The sequence below is a fragment of the Protopterus annectens genome, chromosome 1.part1 (genome assembly GCF_019279795.1).
Source record: "Protopterus annectens isolate FY-2018-M chromosome 1.part1, PAN1.0, whole genome shotgun sequence".
Classification (NCBI taxonomy): Eukaryota; Metazoa; Chordata; order Ceratodontiformes; family Protopteridae; genus Protopterus; species Protopterus annectens.
In genome coordinates this window covers 119,477,093-119,502,626 of record NC_056726.1, presented here as the reverse complement: position 1 = coordinate 119,502,626, position 25,534 = coordinate 119,477,093, and the positions used below count along the sequence as shown (strand labels likewise).

The 25,534-nt window shown below is 40.3% G+C and overlaps 1 protein-coding gene across 1 annotated transcript in view; it reads right to left on the bottom strand.

Annotated features, from left to right (window-relative positions):
• The window catches only part of LOC122814238 (dynein axonemal heavy chain 5-like), a 3,525,594-nt gene that overhangs the window by 1,644,921 nt on the left and 1,855,139 nt on the right, over nucleotides 1-25,534 (bottom strand). Inside the window, exon 63 of the mRNA XM_044086840.1 lies at nucleotides 8,358-8,508. Coding sequence (XP_043942775.1) covers nucleotides 8,358-8,508 — 151 coding nt within the window. The remainder of the gene's footprint in view (nucleotides 1-8,357; nucleotides 8,509-25,534) is intronic.

Sequence of the window (25,534 nt, the reverse complement as noted above, 5' to 3'; positions counted from 1 at the left end):
AAGTACAATTAATAAGATCTCCTCCCCTTATACTCATAGATACCACTTCTATAACACTAAATAAAAAAGTGTGTTGTGGGCCAGTTGATACAACGTGTCTGGCTAGTGCCACCTTTGTGTTAGCAAAATCCAATCACTCCAACCCTTTCTCACCTTCAGGCTTTCCACTCATCCTTAGTCTCTTATCTTTCAGTATTACTAGCTGTTGTTCGATGAAAGCTAAATGCCCACATGTTTCAGTTGCTTTGTCGAGCACCTCATTTGTGTTATGACTTACTGGTAGCACTTAACCATTATCTTTCAAATAAAAAAAAATAAAATAAATCAGAATCCATAATTTCATAGGTAATTACTAGAATAATGACCCCAGGGAACCTTTTAAACCTAGCTATGTTTCCCAAATATATCTGAAAAGTTCTGATACTCGGTAGTTATTTTAATGGGTATATGTAGGCTTGAGAAAGGATTGCCATGTGTTTACAGCCTTCCTCTAACAGACACATAGGACCAGGGGTAACATTCCGATTCCCCATCCTCTGGTCCAAGTTACTCTGCTTCACACAAATAGGAAGCCTATTCTAGGTAAGGGGTAGTCTCTGACACACATACCTGTCTCTCTAACATGCCATACTCATGTCACAAATGAGGTTTAGGTTCCTAGATTGGGTAATTCTGATGCTATTTGTTTTGTAGATGTGCAACAGGTCCATCAGAGCAGGATCAGAAGATGCTTTATAAGCCAGGCATATATCATCCATCAGCAGTCTGTAAGTGACCATGTACAGGGACAGGGGTTTGTGGTGGTCAGTGCCAGGCATGTTGTTATGTTGTATGTTTTTTTTTTGTGATGAACCTTTGTGGATGCTACAGTTACTGCATATGCCTGTTCAGGTTAAAGGAGGACTACATCCAATGGAGCAATGACAGCTTTGACTTAAACGACAAACCTTTGCTTATAAGTTGTGCAACATAGAATGGTTTTCTTATTACCATAGATAAATAATGGTCAAAGGTCAGGTATCTGTCTACATGCATTCCCAAATCCCTGACTACTGCATCTACACTTAGGGGCATATTATCAATGTAATAGTTTATAGTCTGTGTCAGGCCTTCTTGATGAGTATTTGTGTCCTCAGGAGATTCTATGATTATGCCTAGATTACAGTTGTCAGATTTTTTTTTACTAGAAGACGTGCAAGTGCTTCAGAGAAGTAGATGCCAAAAAGGTGTGGCCCTAGCACCAAGCCTTGAGGAACTCTGCTGGTAAACAACCTTTTTGTAGAGGTAAACTCCCTTATCCTACCTTTTTGGATGCAGTCTGAAAGCCAACTGGCTATCCAGAGGGTGACATAGGGGTTTATACCTAATTTCAACAGTTTGTCTAGAATGCCTGAGTGGGGTATTGTGTCAAAAGCTCTGGCCAGGTCAAGGTAGGCAGTATGCACTGTTTTGGCTTCATCCATTGCTTAAGTGATCTTCTCGAAGAAGTCCACCAGGATGAGTAGGTAAGACCTATCCTAGATAATACCAGATTGGGTTGAGTCCAGTATCTCAAAGTTTCCTATGTCATTATTTATCATTTCCATGATAATTCTTTTTATGGCTTTGCATATGAGACTAGTTAAACTTATGAGTCTGTAGTTACTTGGGTCTGTAGATGGCTTGCTCTTGTGCAGAAGGATGACAGTTACATTTCTACATTCACTTGGTATTCAATCTGTCTGGAGTTTTTGGTTAAATAATGATTACAGTTGTCCTCCAGGCTGCCAATTCTGATCTGTTCTCAAGTAAAAAATCTACTACTTGTGGTTTAAAGAATTGTTGTCCAACCTCCGCATACCATTCTTGAACTATGCCAAGAGGCACCCTGGGACATTATTTGGGCCCATTGATGCAGTCTTCCTGGCCTTCGAGAGTGTACTGAGGACTTGTTCCCTAGTGATAGCTGTGGGAGTAATGGTTGAAGGTATTTCCTGAAAGGATATCTGGGGATTGGGGCAGCTAAAATTGCAGATAAATTTGTTGCCCAGTAGATCTGCTATATCTTCCAGTTCATATTTCCTTGTATACCTGTTCTATGTACTACTAGTTACAGACAAAAAAGAAACAAGTGTAGGAATGAGAAGTGTCATTAACATCCAGTCTTCAAGCTTACCCAACTATCAAACATAATATGTGCCTGAAAACATATAGAATCCCCCCTTCTACTGCATTTCCAAAATTGTGTATATTATGTCTTATTAACACCTTGTTATCATCATCATTTTCATGTCAGAATACAGTCTACTGATTGACCTCAGTCTACATTTCCTGTCCTAAAACTGCGTCTCCTTACCTTTTCTCCAAGTTCTCTGTCATTCTAACATGCAGGACACTTTTGCAAACAAGAACCTCAAATATTCTTCAAATGAAAAAAAAATAACATTAAACTCATTAAACTAGGAAAAAAAAACTCTTCCAGCTGGCACCACCGTCAATCAAAATGCAGCAGTGTTTTTGTACTTTTGGGGATATTTATTTTATTTTACTTTTTTTTGTTTGTTTGTATACAAGACCACTTGTGCCAAGAGGAGCTCTTTTTTCATGCCAAGAGTTAACTGTAAATTCAAACTGTGTGTGACAGCAATGTCTGTCATGTACAGAGTTCTTATGCAGTGCAGTGCTCCTTTTCTGGAAATTTCTGCAAGCCCTCTGATCCATTCACAAGGAGCACTACTTAAACAAATTATTGGTCACAATGTCTGGCTTACTACAGTGTTCCCACTCCTGTTAGAATATACTTTTCGTTGTGAAAATTCCTTCATCAGTAGGATTCCTCCTTCCCAGTTACAAATAAATACATAAATTCAGACTGCATGTAACAGCAATGTTGTGCATAGAGCACTGAGATTATGATCCCCAGTGGGATAAATACAAGATTTTAAGTGCTCTGCAGATGTTGGAAAGGGTTTGCAGTGCAAGAAGTGCTGTGATTTGATATTCAGAAAAATACAAATCATTTAAGTACTACTATAGCACAACACCCAATCTTAACAAATGTCAAACACCCCCTGCTTATCTTGTTATGGTCAGATCACACACTATGCAGACAATGCTGCCTGTACTGACCAGCAAACAACAGCGAAGGTTTGTTTCTCCCTACTGTCTGTGCCAGTAATGGGTCCCTAACTTCTGCTTTATAAACTTAGAAAGTTGCTAGAATAAAAAGTTTTGTTTGCCGTCATTTTCTGAAGTATACTAACTCTGAAACTGAAATGTATGTCATTATTTATTGACTCCATTCCTTGGACATTTGCCTTAAAGAAACTAATTTTATGAGGAATGGCCCAAACATATGAGCCAAAAAAATGTGAACATTCTGAGAACATCTGGGCAATTGAGAAGCATAGAAGGTGAATGCAAACATAAGAAATTGAGTTACATTGTCTTTCTGACAGAGCTCACAAAGTGCTTTACAGCTTTGAAAGCCTACAAAACATTTAGCAATTTTTTTGTTTTTTCAACCAGTTGTACATGGAGCAGATAAAACTCCATACACTACAAAGAATTATAACCCGAGGTGGTGGTGCTGCGGTAGCATTGTCGCCTCACAGTAAGACGCTGTCCGGTTTGATTCTCAGCTAGAGCGTCTTCTGTGTGGAGACATGCTTGAATGGGCGTACCTTCGTTGAAGGTTGTGCGTCAGGCCTGGCAAGCTGGTATGCAAAAATCAACTGCCAATCATTAGAGGACTGGAGTTCCGCTCTGGCGACCCCTAACCGGGAAAAGCTAAAAGACACAAACAAACTACAAAGAATTATGACTGGGTGTCTGATCATAGGTTCATAGGTTGGTACTAGGCTATCGGCCCTAGGGCCTGTACAAGCCTAGTCATAACAATTCCCTGGCTATTTCTTCCCACACTATTTACTTCGCTGGACCCCTGTCTAGCAGGGCAACTGACGTGATCCCCAGGGTAAATTTCCTATTTCCCATCCAGTCATCAAGGTTCCTTTTGAAGAGGGCCAATGAGGTGCACTGCTTGACATGTATGGGCAGTCTATACCAGCGTATGGGGACTAACTTCATAACCCTTAATATTGTGTTCTCATCATTGATGCCAAGATTCACCCTTTGTGCTTGGCATCTATATCTCAAAAAAACATAATAAGCAGGTTATGACTGGTGACCCGGTCATAATCCTTTATCTTAAGTACCACTAGGGCTGTTAAGATCAAACCTTGCACTAGGGTTTAGCAGTGGACAGTGCTGGTTGGCATAGACCAGCTGCAGAAGGTAAAATACCTTTGAAAGATGATAGATGCTTTGCCCTAACCAGAATCATCACAAGCTTACTTGTTTACCAATAACATCAAATACATTTCTGCTGTGGACAATGACGTCTGGTCTTCTGCAGTGCTGATTAATGCTCTTGTGTTATAATATTTTACTTTGTGGAATTCACGAGATGAGCTCTTTGCCAAAAATAAAAAGTATATAAATGTTCTTGTTTAACAGTAGTTTCTGTCTCTCTGTCACAGTGAACTCAGACATTATACTGGTAAGATTTTTTTTTTTGTGGAATGTTCTATATAGGTACACATCCCCTTTTCTACTTATAAACAATGCTTTATATTACTTGTAACACAAATGCTTGATTTGCCAATGTCTCTTAATGGTGTTATTTATTTATTATTTTCTGGAATTTCCTACATAAATGTGAGTTTTGTTTTCCACTCACAGGTGATTTATAAGTTTTGTCACTGTGCAGGTATTTGCCATGGTATACTCAGGTAGTGCTGTGTTGCTAAAGATTCTTCTTTGTGAAAATTGGTATAAAACAGGCCCTCTGTCAAACTAACTTTCTCAATGCCACTCACTGAAATAGTACCCCTCTCTCAAAAATCAGAATACACCCTCAGTCTTTTTAAGTTTCACATAGAATTTACTATGCTTCTCTACTTCCTGCACAAGTAGAAGGAACGTTACCATACTCTAAAAAGACATATGTCTCTTTAATACCTAAAAGGCAGCATCTGCATTCTCTCAGGTACAGCACATCACTATGATGATCCAGATTTTTTTATTCTGTTCTGATAACATGGGTGGGCACTGTTCTCTAATTTCACTGACCAATGAATATATTTTCTGCTTGTCTGCATCGTAACCGCATTGCCTAATCAACGCTAGCACAGAGGCGTTATATTACCCCAGTTCCAATTCAGTGAATTACAGCTGAATGATATAGCTTTACCACTAATTACCCAATCTACTACTCCAGCAGAGAAGGAAAATATATCCACAGTGATGTCTGCTTGTTACATAAATAACTGTTTAGTTAAAGGGTTTTAACAGGAGAATATTTACCTTTCCATCTGCTTTGGTCTACCCTGTCATACTCCATCTGTCTCAGCACCCCTTCTAAGTCTTCATAGTTTTAGTAAGAGGGTTTTAGTACCTGTATTGCAACTTAAATCATATATTTACAATATTCTGGGAGGAATCCAACAGTGTAAGAGTTTGGTGAGCAAATCTGAAAATTCCAGCTACATGGCTGCTGAGGTATGTTTTATGTCTACGTTATGTTGACTAGGTGAAGTTCTGCTTGTGAAAATTATTTTATCTTTCTGGTGTGCTTCTCTTTTATCAGGCTGATTTCATTATGTGTGACATTTTATTAGCTGTGTATTTATTTAGATTTGGAGGTATGATACTCTACCTGTATTTGGCTGTCCTCACGTGGGGCCAGTGAGTATCTTTCTCTCTCTCTGGTTAAATGGATTTTTTAAAGGGAGATGTGGTATGTCAGCTAAAGCTGCAAGATTCAAATCCTGTTATGCGGGATATAACTTGTTTTTAATTTATTACAGCAGCCAACAGCCACTAATTCATACTATCGTCTAAGTACTGGCATGGTAGTGTGCCTTATCTACCACTTTCTAGAATCTCAACTAGATTAGGAAATCCAGTCTCATTTCGTTATGTCTGCCTTACCTTTTGGCAACCAATTTTGCTGTTTCATCCTCTTTACCAGCTAACCAGTCTGACTCATAACACTGCACCTTTGACTTTTAGCACTCTTTGCAGTATGCAGAGCTACCTTTGGTCCTCATATTTGCATCTGCTAGGTCCCAGTATGTATTATCTAATCTTCTTGAAGCTGGCAATTTAGCAATCCATAATGTTAATTGCTGTGAAATATTTTCTGAAATGACCCAGTCATGAACATGGTGTGTAGATTTTTTTCCTGAGGACAGTTAAGTATACTTTTCCCATAACAGTACAAAACAATTGGCTGTTGGCTTAATGGTTAAGGTGTTTACTTCAATGTCACAAGGTACAATGTTTGACTCTTAACTTTTCCCTCTACTCAGTCTCCTAAAGATTGTTGAGGGGATGATCTATGCCTGGCTTACAAGGCATCCATAAACCTCACACTTATGAATCTCCTGCATATTTGTAAGTCAAACAATACCAGAAATACAAGGTGTAAGGCAATGAATTTTGAGAGTGATTTAAACAGAACATGCTGGAGAGACAGATATGTGTACCAGAGACTGCTGTCCTATGGAACAGGCTTCTCGTCCATGTGAAGCTGCATTTTTCTATTACCCAGTTTAAGCACAACCTAGACCAATGGATGGGGAAAAGCAAATTTACACCCTACCTGGCACCCATGTCCATTATAGACAAAGCTAGCCTATAAATGCCTGGATCTTAATGTACTATTGGGATACAGGACATCATTTTTCTTTTGTGAAAACCTAATTAGGCTTAGAAATCACCCCCCAGGTCATTAGTCCAGTAAAAATCTATGAACTTATGAATCTATGAAAAAAAATCTAGTGTGGTAGTAACAGGATTAAGACTATAAGCTGCCTACAACCTTTATAATATACTTGGAACAAGTCCCATTACCAGATAGTGCTGCTTGGAACAAGTCCCATTATCAGACAGTGCTGCTTGGAACAAGTACTGTTACCAGACAGTGCTGCTTAGAAAAAGTCCCATTACCAGACAGTGCTGCTTGAAAAAAGTCCCATTAGCAAACAGTGCTGCTTGGAACAAGTCTCTTTACCAGACAGTGCTGCTTGGAACAAGTCCCATTACCAGACAGTGCTGCTTGGAACAAGTACCATTACCAGACAGTGCTGCTTGGAGCAAGTCCCATTACCAGATAGTGCTGCTTGGAACAAGTCCCGTTACCAGATAGTGCTGCTTGGAACAAGTCCTGTTAGCAAACAGTGCTGCTTGGAACAAGTCTCTTTACCAGACAGTGCTGCTTGGAACAAGTCCCATTACCAGACAGTGCTGCTTGGAACAAGTACCATTACCAGACAGTGCTGCTTGGAACAAGTCTCTTTACCAGACAGTGCTGCTTGGAGCAAGTCCTGTTACCAGATAGTGCTGCTTGGAACAAGTCCCGTTGCCAGACAGTGCTGCTTGAAAAAAGTCCTGTTAGCAAACAGTGCTGCTTCAAACAAGTCTCTTTACCAGGCAGTACTGCTTGGAACAAGTACTGTTACCAGACAGTGCTGCTTGCAGCAAGTCCCATTACCAGACAGTGCTGCTTGGAACAAGTACCGTTACCAGACAGTGCTGCTTAGAACAAGCCCCATTACCAGACTGTGCTGCTTGGAACAAGCCTCATTATCAGACAGTGCTGCTTGGAACAAGTCATGTTATCCGACAATGCTCCTTCGACAAGTTCCATTGCCAGGCAGTGCTGCTTGGAACAAGTCCTGTTAGCAAACAGTGATGCTTGGAACACGTCCCATTACCCAGACAATGCTGCTTGGAACTAGTACCGTTACCAGACATTGCTGCTTGGAACAAGTCCCATTACCAGACAGTGCTGCTTGGAACAAGTCCCATTATCAGACAGTGCTGCTTGGAACAAGCCCCATTATCAGACAGTGCTGCTTGGAACAAGTCATGTTACCAGATAATCCTCCTTCGACAAGTCCCATTGCCAGACAGTGCTGCTTGGAACAAGTCCTGTTACCAGACAGTGTTGCTTGTAACAAGTCCCCTTACCGGACAGAGCTCCTGCACCTCCATTGACAATGAGCTTCAACCCAGTTGGATAGCGCAGTTAAGAAAATACATACTTAAAGGAAAATAAACATAGAATATTATATTTATGCAGGTTATTTGAATGCACTCATAGTTCTTCTAATAGCATTTACTGTCTCTCAGCCCTTGAGTCTGATATCTAGCAAAAGGATACAATTTACATATACAATTTACTAAAAATGGAAACAAAAAGATTCAAACTCCTATTTGTATTTTTCTGTCAATATTACTGTCTCAGTATTCAGATTAACACCTGTAGCTGTGATTTAGTTTGTCTGGATAATGGATTGCACGCCACCTACTGTGTCTATGGTCTCCACGAAGACTTCTCCCTGGATGTCTGTGCTCCCTACGTAGTTCATTTGAGGGAGACGAGACTGCCAGCTGTCCCATTCTCCTGATTCATCCACATAGTAGTCAAAGAGAGAAATTTCATGTTCATAGTCTGGTAACCTGTGAAATAAAATGCATAAAGATATGCTTTATTACTCTTACACTTGTTCCAGGCATGCCATTTCAGTATCACTAATGCAGATTGAAAACATGCTGTTGTTATATCACTTGCAGTCAAAGTTCATAAAGTTATATAATGATATTCCTGGTACCATCCTATGCCTTCTGTGTAGACCACCCTAGAGAAGGTTTGGAACAACTGACAATGCATAGTTTGTACTTTTTCCAGCCAAATTTGTTAAATGCACAACAAACAAAGCTATTCCACATTTTTGTGTTTTCCTCCCTCAGCACCATCCCGCCATCTGACATGTCCTTCTGCCTTTTCTGGATCTCTTTTACAAGGTGAAAAGGAGAGTGGGGTATCCCAGCATGGTGCAATCCTGTTGGTAAGGGAGGTAGTCCTTTTCTGTTCTAACCTTAATCACCACCCCTGTGCTCATCATACAAAGGATGCAAATGTGTATCATGCATGGGCAACTTTGTTAATAAGCTCAATGTAGATGATTCATTTGGACTACCATTTCACTTTTTTTTTTATTCTGAACTAGTGGCCCTTCATTTCAATCAACCTCATACCTTTCCACAGTGAGAAAGAGCTGTCAAGACTGGATAAATTCTCCCATCATCAACTCTCTGGCACCGAGTTTACTAATCAAACATGGGTTGTCAGAGCAGCAGACTGGAAGTTTTCCTCCAAGCCATCAGGATGGCTCTAATTCAGTATTATAGAGTACACCACAGGTATTGTAATTTTCCTCTTTCAGTGCTTCCCACAAACAGTGCTGGATTCTTTACACTGCATAACAAGAAAAACTTGCAGCTATGATATAGAATATCATATTTTTCTCAAGACGGTTACCAGTTTAGATGCACTTTCTTTTTTCCTTTTTTGTATCCTTTTTGTTCCTGGCTCCTATACCTGCTGACCATCTAGTATCTGCCAGTACTGCCCATCAAGGTTTGAGAGCCATTCATGGTATGGTTATCCTCCAGTTTACTTTGAGTAATATTTTGTATTTTTGACCTAACTAATGATATGAGAGATTTCTTTGGATTCCCCTAAGACTGTCCATATCCTATTGATGTCCTATGATGGCTACATGTTGCAGAGCCAAGCATGTCCCCACTCCCTACTGCTGCAGGCTGTACACCTCTTGCCCCATCCCCCAGCAGGTGTTGGCAATACATCCCCCAGGGTGGATAAGTCAGTGCTTGCTGCTCACTGCTAACCTCCAAATGCAGGTTTTTTCAATGTGTGAGCTACTATTTGGTCTCAGGTCACATTGGTACTCTTCTGAGCTTTATCCCTTTATACCATATGGCAGGTTAAAAATACAGCTTTTTGGTGTTTTGGCAATCAGTTTGTTCGTGGTTGAGTAATGTTCTGCTCTGATGTCTGGTCCATCTTACCATCCTAAGTTTAGCCTGAGAATGATCCACAGTTAAAGTAAAATTAAGTAATAAATAAATAATAAATAAAACTTGTTAAAATAATTAGATACATATATGTATTGCCAGCCGTGCCTTCGTTGAAGGTTGGGCATCGGGCTGGCACCGCGGCACCGTAAAAATCTACTGCCAATCATTAGCGGACTGGAGTTCCACTGTGGCGACCCCTAACAAGGAAAAGCCGAAAGAAGAAGCAGAAGATGTATTGCCAGCCATTAGTTTTAATCTAAAAAATTTGCAGATATTTGTCAAATGTACACTAGTTTATCTTAAGTGATTGGGACATAAGTCTCTGAATAAGCAAACTGCAGTATATAATGCTCACATTTTTGTAGTGATGTAAGTCACCTGTACCCCATACAGGGTTTCACCCTACATCTCCTTTGTTATTTATATATATATATATATATATATATATATATATATATATATATATTAATTGCAAAGTGACAAACTATAGAGAAATGCACTATAACTAAGAACTGTACTCCTAGTACAATCAGTAGCATAACAAAGATGACTGGAGAAAAGTCACACCAGGGAGATTATAATAGCCATCCATGCCCAAGTTAACAATAAATGTATCTATCATTCTATCTGTCTATTGCAGTCTAACTATATGTGTATATATTTATATCTACACATACACACACACAGCCATACTCTCTTACACACACACACACACACACACACACACACACACACACACACACACACACACACACACACACACACACACTTCCACATACATACATACATGAGTATATGTTGACTTATTGAAATGCACACGCATCGGCACTTGTGACTGATAACTGGATTTCAAAAATCAATGTAATAAAAAACTACCAAAATAATAAAACAAATAAAAAAAAATCACAAATTTGTCTGAAAAGTGGTATTATTATGGAACGTTTTTTTAAGGTATGGTGTAGAATTGTGGCTAGAGACAGGGAGTGAGTTAGGGCATAGCATGCACTTGTAATAATGCTAAACCTAATCCTGCCCTTTTCCCCATTCATGCACCTTACATTAGAAAAACCTTTTCCATAACACTACCACTACAAAAGATACTCAGGTGGATGCGTGCACACACACAGACACACACACACACACACACACACACACACACACACACACACACACACACACACACACACACTAACACGTGTGCAACACTAGATTTTTCCCTTATTTAGTCCTTACTCTAATCCTGCCTACACTAGCACAAACATTCCTACTTCCTAATGCTGAATCTTTCAGAATCAGATCCCAAGCCCAGTTACCTTACCTGCATGTGTTCAATGCTGTCAACTGACTATATTCAAAATTCGATGAAAAGATCATTTGATGCCATCAGCATTTTTCACTCCATTGATTATCAGATGATTTCATAGAGTGAATGAAACTCATTTATACACACACAGACACACACACACACACACACACACACACACACACACACATATATATATATATATATATATATATATATATATATAAGTGCATGTGTATATATATATATATATATATATATATATATATGTATATATTGTATATATATATATATATATATATATATATATATATATATATATATATATATATATATATATATATATATACGTATATATATATATATATATATATATGGGTCTACTGCTCTACATCGAAAGTGCTCTTCTTCGAAATAGAGCAGGAGACCCACACTTCAGCAAAAGTTCACTTCAATGAAAGTGCACTTTTGCTGAAGTCTAATTCCCCGGGCGACCCCATAAAAAAAAAACAAAAAAAACACTAAAACATGTTTTTGAAGGGGGCAATCCCCCCTGCACCCCCCCTCACACCCCCTACTTAAATATACCAACTCTAAGGTCGCACTACAGCGGGGAAAAGGGAATATTCCCATTCTGCGCTGTAGTGTGACTGCTGAAGTTAATGTTCGAAGTTTCACTACTTCGAACAAGTGGACTCAGTAAAGTGGGTTTTGAAGTAGTGAAATTTCGAACAACTGCACAGATCCCATATGTATATATATATATATATATATATATATATATATATATAGGTCCACTTTTAAATCCCAAAGTACCAAAATCTCGTGTTTTGAGATACAGAACTCAAAACATTGAGATTTCGGTATCTCAAAACTTAAAAGAGGAGCAAAAACAACAACAAAAAAAAGTAAAATAATGTTTTTGCAAGGGGGCAAGCCCCCTGCACCCCCCATACCCCCCCTTCTTAAATATGCTAACTCCAAGATTGCGTGAAGAGAACGGTAAGTGCAACAGGAGCATTACCGTTCTCTTCACTGTATTACAGTCTCGGAGTTGGTATATTTAAGTAGGGAGGTGTGGGCCGTGCAGGGGGGCTTGCTCCCATGCAAACACATTATTTTACCTGTGGCTTTTTTTTTGGTCCAGTTTTAAATTTATTAAAATTAAATTTTGAGATACTGAAATCTTTTTTTTTTTTTTTTTAAATATTTTTATTCATTTCCAAAAACAAGAAAACATGAATGCAGGTTATTTATGACAATGAAGTATTTACAAATTATTTAAAAAGGTAGACTAAAACCTCTAAACAGATATCAAACATTAAAACCAAAATAAAGTATTTACAAGGGTGTCTATTGTTGACATATAATTGGCTTTCTATATTGTTTCCTGATTATAATCTGCTGCAGTCATTATTCTCCAGTATTTCAGTTACTTTTTGCCATACTACATATAATGATGTAGTTCTTTCAGTTCTTCCTTTAATAGTGTTCATTTCCAATTGCGATACCGAAATCTTGATGTTCTCTGGTTCGATCCTTGGCTGGGGTGCCTTCTGTGCAGAGTCTGCATGTCCTCCCTGTGGTCATCTGGGTGCTCCGGTTTCCTCCCACATCCCAAAGACATGCTGTAGGTGGATTGGACACTCTAAATTGGCCCTAGGCATGAGTGCGTGTGTGTGTGCCTTCTGTGGAAGGTTGGGCACTGGGCTGGCAACTCGACACCATAAAACTCCACTGCCAATCATGAGCAGACAAATGATCCGCTGTGGTGACCCTGAACCAGGAAAAGAAGAAGATATATATATATACTTCACATGACTCTCTCTCTCTCTCTCTCTCTCTCTCTCTCTGTCTTTCTCTCTCTCTCTCTCCCTCTCTTTCAGCTTTGCTTTTCCGGTTAGGGGTCGCCACAGCGGATCACCTTTGTCTGCTCATGATTGGCTGAAAACTCAAAATACAGAATTTCATTTGACTGAGACCACAATATTTTCAAAATACTGAAAACTCATTTGGCTGAGTCTCATTATACTGAAAGTTTACAATGCTGAATTTTAAGCTAGAGATGTGATATGTGTTTCCCTTCACATGTCACTTGCTTGTGATAAAAATCATTACTGTAACTTAAAGGGCCAACTGTCAGAATACTGATAGTAGCATAGAAAGTAGTGTTGTAATGGTTTTAAATGTGGGTATGTCTCTTTACATTTTTATGGGAAGCATCTAAAGTAATATGGTGGACATTTCATGCCCTCTCAGCAGCAGTGGCAGTGTGTACAGTACTGTAAGGTAAGTAAAAGTATATGTCCTTAGCCCCACTGTAGTGCGACCCTAGAGTTAGTATATATTTGGGGGGGGTGGGGGCGCATAGCCCCCCACCTAGTTTTGTTTTATAACTTCCGGTTTGTATTAAGACAGTAAGTAAGTAGTTTTTAAGTTTTGGAAAGGGTTAGTCATTGCTGTTGTAAATGTGCATGCCTATGGCTTACAATTGTCTGGGTTTTTCTTGCAGTGTATAATATATATATATATATGAAAGCATGTCCTTTCATTGAAAGAGGAAACAGTCGATCCTACAATGATCAACTCCTAGTCATCAAAAAGCTAAACATCGACCCAAAAAAGACTGGAAAAAAAAAACCCACTGCCACAGTTCCTGCAAATTATATATACCAACAGTGAGACTGTACAACAGTGGGGGAAAGGCCATATTCCTGATCTTCACTGTAGAGTGATCTCACAGTGACAAAGCTGGTATTCTCTTAGCTGTACCATCTGTTGGCTTTTGATGAGCTGTCATCTCAATGAAATGTGCTGCTCCCAGATGTGTGTGTGTGTGTGTGTGTGTGTGTGTGTGTGTGTGTGTGTGTGTGTGTGTGTGTGTGTATAAGAACACACATATTAATATCAAAAATAAAGAAAGAGCTGCCAGCACAAGTGATTTGTAATTTTAATCAGATTTCTAGCGAAAAGCTGTAAGTGCTTTTGTACTGCACAAGGACTTCTTCAGACTATCAGCAAATTTTACATCAAAGCATTAATATATATTATTCACCAATGATAAAGAAAGGTGAGGGTCTGTCTAATAAATGCTGCTATAAGCAGATTTGAGTTAAAAATTATAAAAAGACAATTGGGGATTGTAACGTATAGGCCAATGAAAGAAGCATTACCTCAGTGTGAAATACACAAATCAAAAAATAATTATATAAAAAAGAGGTAGATAGCCAACAGGAAAGAGGAATTTGAAGCCCAGAAGAAAAAAGGTTCAAAGTGACATGATCTTGGTGCCACTGTACCTGCAAATAATTTCTCTTCACAAAGAAACCTTTAGTATGAAAAAAACAATGGCGCGATTGGAAAAGTAAGTGCAAAATGTTTCCTAATAGCTTTAATTAGTATGTTAATGAATTATGTAAGATCTGTAGTCCAATAAATGATAAATCAAAGGGAGATAAGAACATTAGTTTTGGAAGGAGTCAGGAATACAAGCTGCCAAATAAATGGAGAGAGGGAGAACTGACCAGGAACTTTGTATTGCTCTTTAAAACATAATTGCAGCTAAAAGATTACGAAACACAGCAAAAAAAAAAAAAAGATTTAAAAGGATTTATGAATGGCATGAGATGATGCAAAGATCTGCGGTGGTGGTGCTGTGGTAGCGTTGTCGCCTCACAGTAAGACATTGTCCTGTTTGATTTTCAGCTAAAGTGTCTTCTGTGTGAAGACATGCGTGAATGGGCGTACCTTCATTGAAGGTTGTGCGTGAGGCCTGGCAAGTTGGTATGTAAAAATCTACTACCAATCATTAGCGGACCGGAGTTCCGCTGTGGTGACCCCTAACCAGGAAAAGCTGAAAGATACAACAACATGAGATGATGCGAAGACTGAAGTGAAAATAATGCCCAAACAGAAGTGAGTTTAGGCACTGGAGCTGCTCATCACTAATTGGATCTTCAGATTTTTGCTCGGCTTCCTCATCACCTCATAGTAATCATACTTTCTTGATCTTTTTTTGGTAGTTTTATTTAGGTCTTAGTCTATCTTCAGATATAACCTTCATATCAAGTTTTTATGTGCTAACCTGGAGCATTTAGATCTAGGCTTAGGCAAAGAAATTCTTTAATAGCTTTTTACATTCAAGATCATGGTTTGTGACTGATTTCTTTCTATGACTTGCTATTTGTGCATCTCTGTATCCTGTTTTTGAGCATTTATCAGATGAGTTCACTCTGAGCTATCTCTTCAGTATCAGTGGTACAACAGGTAGCAGAAGGCTGTGGGCTCTGTTCCCACATCAGGAGGATTGATTACTGACACTGCAGTGCAGTACAATGGGAGTTGCACTCCTGAGTGTGCCATCTTTGGAGGAGATGTTAAACCAAGACCTTGTTTGCTTGAGTTGGTGGTAGCACAGGTGAATGTAAAAATTCCCACAGTATCTATCAGAGTAGAGGAAGTTTTGTGATACCCTGGCCAAATTTCCCCAAGTAGTATATATATCACCTCAGATTTTGCTTCAAAAGAGACTACTAGTCTGGTGGGACTAACCCAGTCAACAAGGGATAAAAAAAAAATAAATAAATAAAAAAATAAGGTATTTTTTCACATGCATCTCCCACTAGCTGAAGGATACCTACAGTAGGTACCTTGACTGCTATTTAGTCCACATTTTTTGAGTTTCTCTTACAAGCACTTATTTTCAAACCACACCAATAATGGGTAAATCCTGGGATACCCATCCAATTGTGGATTATTACTTACTTTTTTTCTTAAAATATCTGCTCAATGATTAAGAACTTGTTTGCAAAGTCCATCTAATAAGGGGACATGTCATTTTGGTGAGGTTACATAGATAGATAGACAATGAGAGAAGCATTTGAACATTTGAAAAGGAATGTATTAGAGCTATGCAAAACTACAGGCAATTAAATAATACTTCTGACTTGTCAATCTGATGGCAGTTTGATGTAGTATAGTTGTAAAACTTTCAACAGTTAATGTTTATAGTGGAATGTTTGCTTGTTGTACCAAATAAAGTTTGTATTATAAAGAGAAAGAGAGAGAGAGAGAAAGAGAGCAAACTACTGATAGCAGAGCTGGTCACAAATTGCAGTTAACTCTAAGTGTCAACCCCCCGTTCTTCAGTACCAGTGATGACATTAGAGTTAGCAGTGTGCTAGTAAAGGGCTGAGAGAGGACATATAACCCACAGAAAACATACTGTGTGTCTACTTTTGTGTGTCATAGTATAGGTTCATAGGTTCATAGGTTCATACTAGGCTATCTGCCCAAGGGCATTTATAAGCCTAGCCCATAGTTATGTGGCTTTCGCCACCCCTTTGAATAAAAACTATGCCTATCATTTTCTGTGCCTCTGTCAAGCAGTGACACTGAAGTAATCCCTGGGGTATATCTGCGATCTCCCATCCATTGGTCAAGATTCCTCTTGAACAAGGCCAGCGAGGTGCTCTGCCTCACATGTACCGGGATTTTGTTCCACAGCATAGGGAGTCTCTGGGTGATGAATCTGTCCCTCCAGCACGTTCTATTTATAACGTGTCAGGTTTAAGTCTCCGCCCTTGTGGTTCTGAGGATCTAGATTTTTGAGGTGAAGCATATTCATCAAATCTGGGTTTGACATGGCCTTATATGTCAGGCACAGGTCACCTCTGAGCAAGCGGTATGAGACTGAATAAAGCTGGAGTTCTTTCAGTCGGGCAGCATAAGACATATTTTTGAGACCCTTTATCCTTTTGGTGAGGAACTTTGGGGCCTTTCAAGCCATCAGTGGTGTCTCAGAGATACATTTCGAGCAGGCATTATACTCAATCATAGGTCTAATGAGTGATGAGTACAGGGGACGATGACCTCCTTGATCTAGATGTGAATCCCTTCATGATCAGGTGGGCGATATAGAAGGTTTTCCTAACTACTTTAGCAACATGAGTGTCAAACGAAAGACTACTGTCAACTTGGGTCCCCAGATCCCTGATGACTTTTCTGTGCTCAGTGGATTGTCACCTATATGGTAGCTAGGGGTAACCTTGTTTTTCGAAGGGTATGACTATGCATTTTTGGCGTTTAACTTCAGGCCATGGCTCTGGCACCAGTTATCCGTTTCTGTGAGGCCCTTCTGGAGGATATCTGTGTCAGATGTGTTTTCGACTATGGCAGTTGCAGTCATCTGCAAACTTTGTCAACCATAACCCTCCTGTGTTTGCTTGTACTTCAGAAAAGTAGATGCGAACAATGGAGGACCCAGGACTGCCCTGTGGGACACCACTTGTGACAGGCTTTGAGTCTGACATGGCTCCAGCAACCCTGAGCCTGTGGGTCGTGTCGCGTAGCGAGGGTGCAACGCATCTTGTGATGTGGGGGTTTACATTCAAGCTGATGAGTTTTTCGATGATACCTGAGTGGGGTATTGTGTGAAGGCCTTTGCCAGGTCGAGGTAGGCTGTATGGACTGCTTTTCCTCATCAATGGCCTTGGTGACTCTCGAAAAAGTCCACCAAGTTTAAGAGGCATGATCTGCCTTTGGCAAAGCCAAACTGGGTTGGATCCAAAGTCTGCAAGTTCCTATGTCTTTATTTATGAGTTCCATTATGATCCTCTCCATGGCTTTGCAGATAAGGCTTGTCAAGCTAATGGGGCGGTAATTTCCAGGGTCTGTGGAGGCACAGCCCTTATGAAGTGGGACCACAGGCGCCACTCCTTGGGTACATATCCTGAGGTGAGGCTAAGATTAAACAGCTGTCCTAACTGTGGGTTTAATTCCTCGTTGAGTTCATGAAGCACACAGCCGGGACACCATCCGTCCCATGGATGCTGTGTTTTTGCCTTAGTGAGGGCAGTTCTCACCTGGGCGTTGGAGATGTTTGGGGGCTACAATCCTCTGGAATAGATATCTCTCCTTTGGGGAGGGGGAGAAGTTTCCACTGAACCTGTCAGCCAGTATGTTAGCAATGTGTGTAGGTTCAGTAATTTTCACATCATTTTGAACTAATTCTGAGCATATCTGGGAGTTTCCTCAGGTTTCTAACATAGCTAAAGAAGGCCTTATGATTGTCTTTAGAGTCCTTGGCGATTTTTCTCTCAAAATTTGCCTTGGATGATTTTATGAGAGCTCTTAGTTTTTACTTATAATGATCAAAGGTGTCTTACCTTTCAAGGATTTTGCTCTATCTTGTAGTAGCTTCCTCCTTTTGTTGTAGAGCTTGTTTATGGCTGGGGTCCACCAGACTGGACGCTTGCCTTTGGTACAGAGAGTCTTAGTTTTGTTTGGGATTGCCTGATCCATGCAGTCCTGTAGGTGCTGGTAGAAGGCATTTGTAAGTGATTCAGCGGTTTGAGTAATGTTTACCACTGGCTCAGGGAGACCACACTAGTTTTAGAAGTGTGAACGGCTTTTGAGAAGTTTTTCACTGTGGTCTTTTTGTTTCAGGTGGGGGGGATGAGAGGACCTCAGCGAGATTAGTTTATGATCTGATCTCACCAGTGAGGGGTATACTTCCGGTGAACATTTTGATCCCATGTTCGTGATGATGAGATCAAGTATGTTTTCACCTCTTGTGGGGATGGTGACTAGTTGTTCCATGGCATTTGAGTTTATGAACTCCAGGAATCTTTGGGTTAGAGTGTTCGGGCTTGAGTAGTGTTCCCAGTCTATATTAGGGTAGTTGAAGTCACCTAGTATGATGGTGTTTGGAGATACATTTATCCCTCCAATGTTTTCAGGAAGGCATGTGAGGGTTCCTGAGTGGAGAGGGTGGCCTGTAACATGCTACAAATTGCAGAGCAGTCTTGCCTATGGTTAATTGCACCTGGATGGTCTCAGATGCAACCTTGAGGTGTGGGTGTCTTTATGAATATGGACACCCCTTGGTGTTGTCCGGATTTTGGGGCGGAACGTATGATATGAGGTGACCTGTTAGTGCTGGGGGTGCTCTCAGAGCCTTGAACCAGGTTTCTGTCACAGCACAGACATCGATGTTCTCCATTTCGAGAAGGGCATCTTGAGATTGCATTGAGCAGCATTACCCTTAGTTTTTTCTTTTGGTGTTGTTCTAGGGTGGTGGTATTATTTGCTTGCCTAAAAAAAGGCACTATGGGGTGGCAAGAGCCTTTGCCAATATCCGAAGCCCAGGGGTGACAGGTGCAAGCCGCCCCGCTTGTCCAGCATGTCATCCCAGGCAGACAGACATTGATCCGAATGACACCAGAATTTAAGCATTATTAAAGCTGATCATCTTATCACTGTATTGTGGCATCATTCTAGGTGAAGGTAGGATACTGCTCAAGGTCAGGGTCATACCTGCCTGGGCTACATAATCAGAGAGCCTTTCATGTAGTCCAAGGAGGTACGCCTCAGGTCGCTGATACCACAATGACTGATGTACCTGCTGTTGAGAGAGACCTGGCCCAGGGCAGCAGCTTACTGTGACCTTCTCCTTACTCAGTCTGGTGGCGGGGCGTCAGTGTGTCTGACTATGGAATCACCAATGACAAGTGTGTCTGGCATTTTGTTTGGCCTTAAGGGCTGTGACTGTTTGACACTCTGACTGTGTGGTCTATGTGTTGCATGTGTTGGGTCGTGGAGGTGGTAGTTGTTTGGGTGTCTGCTTTGGTGGCCTCTGCTGTTTTGGTAATTTTTGACCAGAGCCTCTCTTTGTGTGAGTATGTGTATGATTTGAAGTTGTGATGGTACCATGTGTGACTGGGTATGTATTGTGTGTGGTTGCCTTCTCCTCCTGTCTGGTCTTGCCAGTCCTATGTTGAGAGAGCTCAGCCTCCCCAGCCATATATGCTCATCTCTCTCGCATATTTGTGTTTTGTGGGAGAAGGAGAGGATTGTTCTGTGTACATGAGGCAATTGTAACATTGCCTCAATATTTCCCAGGTTCACCAGTTGAGCTGAGAGGACACTAGCAACTGATCCTCGACATACTAGAAGTAGTAGATAAAGAACTTTCTCAAAGGACTGGAAGTGGGTTTTGGGCTGGTGGGGTACTATCTATAATAAGAGTGCTTTATCAAGGTGCAAGTACTGTAGGAGTAAGTGCTAGGCTTTACAGATAGAGAATAGTAGTAGTATATAACTGTGCAGTTGTGTGGCATTGTGTGCTGCTCATGTGTTTGCTTTCGCTGTGTGTGATCTTGTTGAAGATTAATGCAGTGGCTTGGTCTTTATTAACCAGTATTAAACTGAATGTGGTTTAAATGCACTGCAGATTTTATCACTCTTTGCCTTCACTGCACCTAAAGAATAACTTGGCTGTATGTGCTTCTCCTCATGACTAATTTCCGGTCAGTGTGAAAAACGGGTACATCTTTAAAATTGCTTTATTCCCTGCACAATGGTTGTTAAACAAGTGTGGAGCTTAACTATGAGCTGTGTGCTCCAGATATACTCGAGGAACATAGACTAATATTGATACTGTACAAGAAAAGTGAAAAAACATTGCTGGCATAGTAAAACAGGAAAAATGTGATGAAGCATTCATCCTTTATCATATGTCCATGTAAGCAATATAAATATCAGACATTTACCTGGGTCAGAGGCAAAAACAATAACAATATATTCTTTAATTACATAAGAAAAAAGAAAGGGAAAATGAATGCAACATGGTTAATAAACATGTGATATGTGCTTGTATCATCCAGCCATAGGATATAACAAATGCAGAAGAAATTTGGAAAGCTTACACTAAGGGAAATGTGCTTTATATAACTGCAGGCATCATAACTTCTACCACAAGAAAAACTAAATCCCAACGATATTGCCAACATCCTGGCAGACAGGTTTAGTGTTTACCCCCCCCACCACTTAAAGGGCCCATATATATACAGGAAGAATGCAGAGTCCCTGTAATCACAACTATGCAGGTAAAAGCTGCACTCTCTGAAGCCAAAAACACAGGATCCATGAGACTGGACAACATCCCAGGCTGCGTTTTCCACAGACTTCAGAATGTACTTGCTCCTCACCTAAGCACCATGTTCAATCATAGCCTCATGTCAGGCTTTGTGCCCATTGAATGGTGCACAGCAACAGTTATTCCACTCCACAAAGGGGGAGTCACCACTGATCCCAGGAACTATCGCCCTATTAGCCTGAGTAGCCTGGTCTGTAAGGCCATGGAACGTATCATCATGGAACTCATAAACAAAGACATTGGTAACCTCCAAACCCTGTACCCCTCCCAGTTCAGGTTTGTGAAAGGCAGATCATGCCTCCTGAACCTGATTGACTTCTTTGAGGCAGTCACCAAAGCCGTAGATGAGGGTAAGGTGGTTCACACAGCCTATCTTGACCTCGCCAAGGATTTCAACACCATCCCCCACTCTGGAATTATAGCTAAACTCACTAAATTAGGTATAAATCCCTACATCACAAGATAGGTTGCCAACTGGCTCACTGACAGAACTCACACTGTAAAAGTTGCAGACTCCAAATCTGACTTCAAACCATTGACAATTGGAGTACCACAGGGTTCAGTCCTGGGACATCTCCTGTTTTGTATCTACTTCTGTGAAGTACAGGCTAACACAGAAGGCTTTTGGCTAACGAAGTTCGTAGATGACTGCAAACTAGGAGCCATAGTCGAATCCCCAAATGATGTGGACATCCTACAGAAGGGTCTCACTGAGACAGATGCCTGGTGTCAGAGCCATGGCCTCAAGCTCAATGCCAAAAAGTACATTCTCATCCCCTTTGGTACAACCCTTTGGTAAGACCGCCACATAGGTGGCAGTCTACTTACCGCCGAATGTGTGATAAGCGACCATGGGACCCAGGTAGACAGTAGTCTCTCCTTTGATAATCACATCATCATAGTAGTCAGGAAATCCTTCTACATGCCACACCTCATCACAAAAGGGTTCTCATACAGGAAAAAAGAGGTCACTGTTCCCCTCTACTCGACACTCATTAGACCCATTATAGAGTACAACGCCCCTTTTGGAATGTACCTCACAAGACATCTCCAGCAGCTGGAAAGGCCACAGAAGTACCTCACAAAGAGGATTACTGGCCTCCAACAGATGTCCTAACCTGGCCGTCTCAAAAAACTCCAGCTTTACTCCATAGCATGTTGCCTACTCCAAGATTTTCTCTGTCTAACATATAAAGCTGTGTCAAACCCAGAGCTGTTGGATATACTACACCTAAAGAAATCTCAGTCCCTCTGAGCTACACATTCTAGGGACCTAAACCTTGTCACCACAATAAACAGGACATGCTGGAGGGATAGATTCCTGTCCCAGAGACTTCCCATATTCTGGAACAAGCTACCCATCTATGTCAAGCAAAGTTCCTCATTAGCACTCTTCAAGAAAAATCTAGATGAGTGGATGGGAAATAAGAAATACACCCCGGGGATCACTTCTGTGGCACTGCTCGAAAGGGGAACAGGAAAATAACTTTCTTGGTGGCATAAGCCAGGGAACCTTTTTGACTAGGCTTACTTAGGCCCTTGGGCCAATAGCCTAGTACCTACCTATAAACCTATGAACCTATGAACCAAGTTCTATAGGACCAAACACCATACCTGTTCATTTTCTACATATAATTAGTGAAAATCTAACTAAATCTATATCAAAAATGTAATACAAACTGTTAGCAAGTGAGCATGCCTCTAACCAATGGCAATAGACTATAGCAGCAATAATTCAAAAAGGAGGGGTTCATCAGACCTAGATAATTTTATTTTCTATTTTATTTTATTTATTTATTTATTTTATTTATTTTATTTTATTTTATACCCATCAGCCTGAGCAATATTCTGTGTAAAGGACAGAATCATAGTAGAGCTCATTCAAATGACACAGGGGAGATCTTGCTTTTTGAATCATGTGGCATTCTTTGAAGAGATAACAGAAATACCTGATGAAATTATCTCAATCACTTTTAACAGTTTTCTACATTAGGGAATACATGAAAAATTAAAATCATCAAATGCCAATCCATATATAATTTGAGATGGGTACAATAGTTGAGTAACATGACAAGAAATAGGTATTAAGTTATCAAAGGGGATTACTAGAAATATCCCAGAGAGCTCTAAACTGGGGCCACTTCTGTCTGGCTATTCTCAGATATCAAAAGTGGGAAATGGGCCATGAGTAATCAAATGACTGTTGCAAACTGGGTACCATAATAAAACAAGGTCTGATCGCATTAGTCCAAGGACAATTCAGTGCAAACAAAGTGAAAAAAAGTTAGGTACAATATAAACAAAAGTAAAACTACTTTATTTCAGTGGGCAAAGACAACAAACACACCTGATGCTCTGCACTAATTCAAATCCTATATTATACAAACAAATCATTTCTGCCAGATGTGCAAATATGGATGAAATTTGTTTCAGAGAGTTGTGTTCAGAGAGGTTCATGAAGAAATTCTAGTGACTGCAACTGAGGTCCACAAATTAGCAAAAAAGAAAGTGCAGTTATGTGGCATATATACTAAGCTGGATGTCTATAGTACTTTGGGGTATTTTCACTTACTCTGACGTACAGCAATCCCTATACCAGGGAGAGATATGGGGGTATAATGCCCCCTTTGCAAAAATAGTTTGTCATTAATTAAAAAATGAAGATTAACCATCCTATTTTATGCTTCATAGTTAACAAAACTTAATTATATGGGTGTTGCACTTTTGAGAGGGAGCCATTCAGACATATGGATATATCACCTGTTTGTACATGGAAGTTCATTGCTTAATGGGGTTACCCTACTGGTGGTTGAAGACTGAACTCTTCAGCTTTATTTGCTAAAAAAATTCAACCCACTGATGACATTGTAAAAAATACCAGTCAGCACCTCACAATACTGTCTATGAATGAAAGAACTTCTGGGTTGAAATTACATTCAGTATTGACCTTGCTTTAGTTTTATACACAGTAATGTTGCCCAATTACTTCAGGATGCAGATACTTGAGGATAGTTATATAAATAGTTCAGCTTTAATTATAGTGAATTATATACATTTTATACAGATAACAATGATTTAAATTTATTTAACTGTAGTAGGAACTAGCAGGCCTACCACTGACAAGGTGCCTAGCACCTAATCTATAACTGTTTCAGTTTTCAAAGCCATTATAGTCTCATTGAAGCTACTTTGACTATAGGCAGGATTCACAGACAACTTGCATTTTATGCAGCACACACTTGTGCCAAAAGCAGCAGTGCATTGACCATCACAGACCAGTTATGATACATTGTGTTGCACTGTATTGTGCTAAAGTGCAGTGAGCCCAAATACACAACAGAATATATATGCAAGTGGCAGCATAATGACATGGAAGTTAAACCGGGTTAGGGAAATGAGATCCTAATGATATGCAAGTGTACATCAGGTGAACATAATTCCGAATCAGAGATGCTTGTGAAGTAGGTTGCATTGCCATCATGTGTCTGACTATAAACAAGGAAAAAACACCAGCACTGTTGATGCAGGCATTGAAAGTGCTTGGAGCAGCATCAGCAGTCATAGTACATCATATCACAGTGAGCAGCAGCAGCAGTCATAGTACAACATATCATAGTGAGCAGCAGCAGCAGTCATAGTACAGCATATCATAGTGAGCAGCAGCAGTCATAGTACAGCATATCATAGTGAGCAGCAGCAGCAGTCATAGTACAGCATATCATAGTGAGCAGCAGCAGCAGTCATAGTACAGCATATCATAGTGAGCAGCAGCAGCAGTCATAGTACAGCATATCATAGTGAGCAGCAGCAGCAGTCATAGTACAGCATATCGTATTGAGCAGCAGCAGGAATCATAGTACAGCATATGGTAGTGAGCAGCAGCAGGAATCATAGTACAGCATATCGTAGTGAGCAGCAGCAGGAATCATAGTACAGCATATCGTAGTGAGCAGCAGCAGCAGTCATAGTACAGCATATCGTAGTGCTGCCAGCAGCAGCAGCAGCAGTCATAGTACAGCATATCATAGTGATGAGCAGCAGCAGCAGTCATAGTACAGCATATCATAGTGAGCAGCAGCAGCAGTCATAGTACAGCATATCATAGTGATGAGCAGCAGCAGCAGTCATAGTACAGCATATCATAGTGAGCAGCAGCAGCAGCAGTCATAGTACAGCATATTGTAGTGATGAGCAGCAGCAGCAGTCATAGTACAGCATATCATAGTGAGCAGCAGCAGCAGCGGTCATAGTACAGCATATTGTAGTGATGAGCAGCAGCAGCAGTCATAATACAGCATATTGTAGTGAGCAGCAGCAGCAATCATAGTACAGCATATCATAGTGCTGTCAGCTCCTACCAGTAT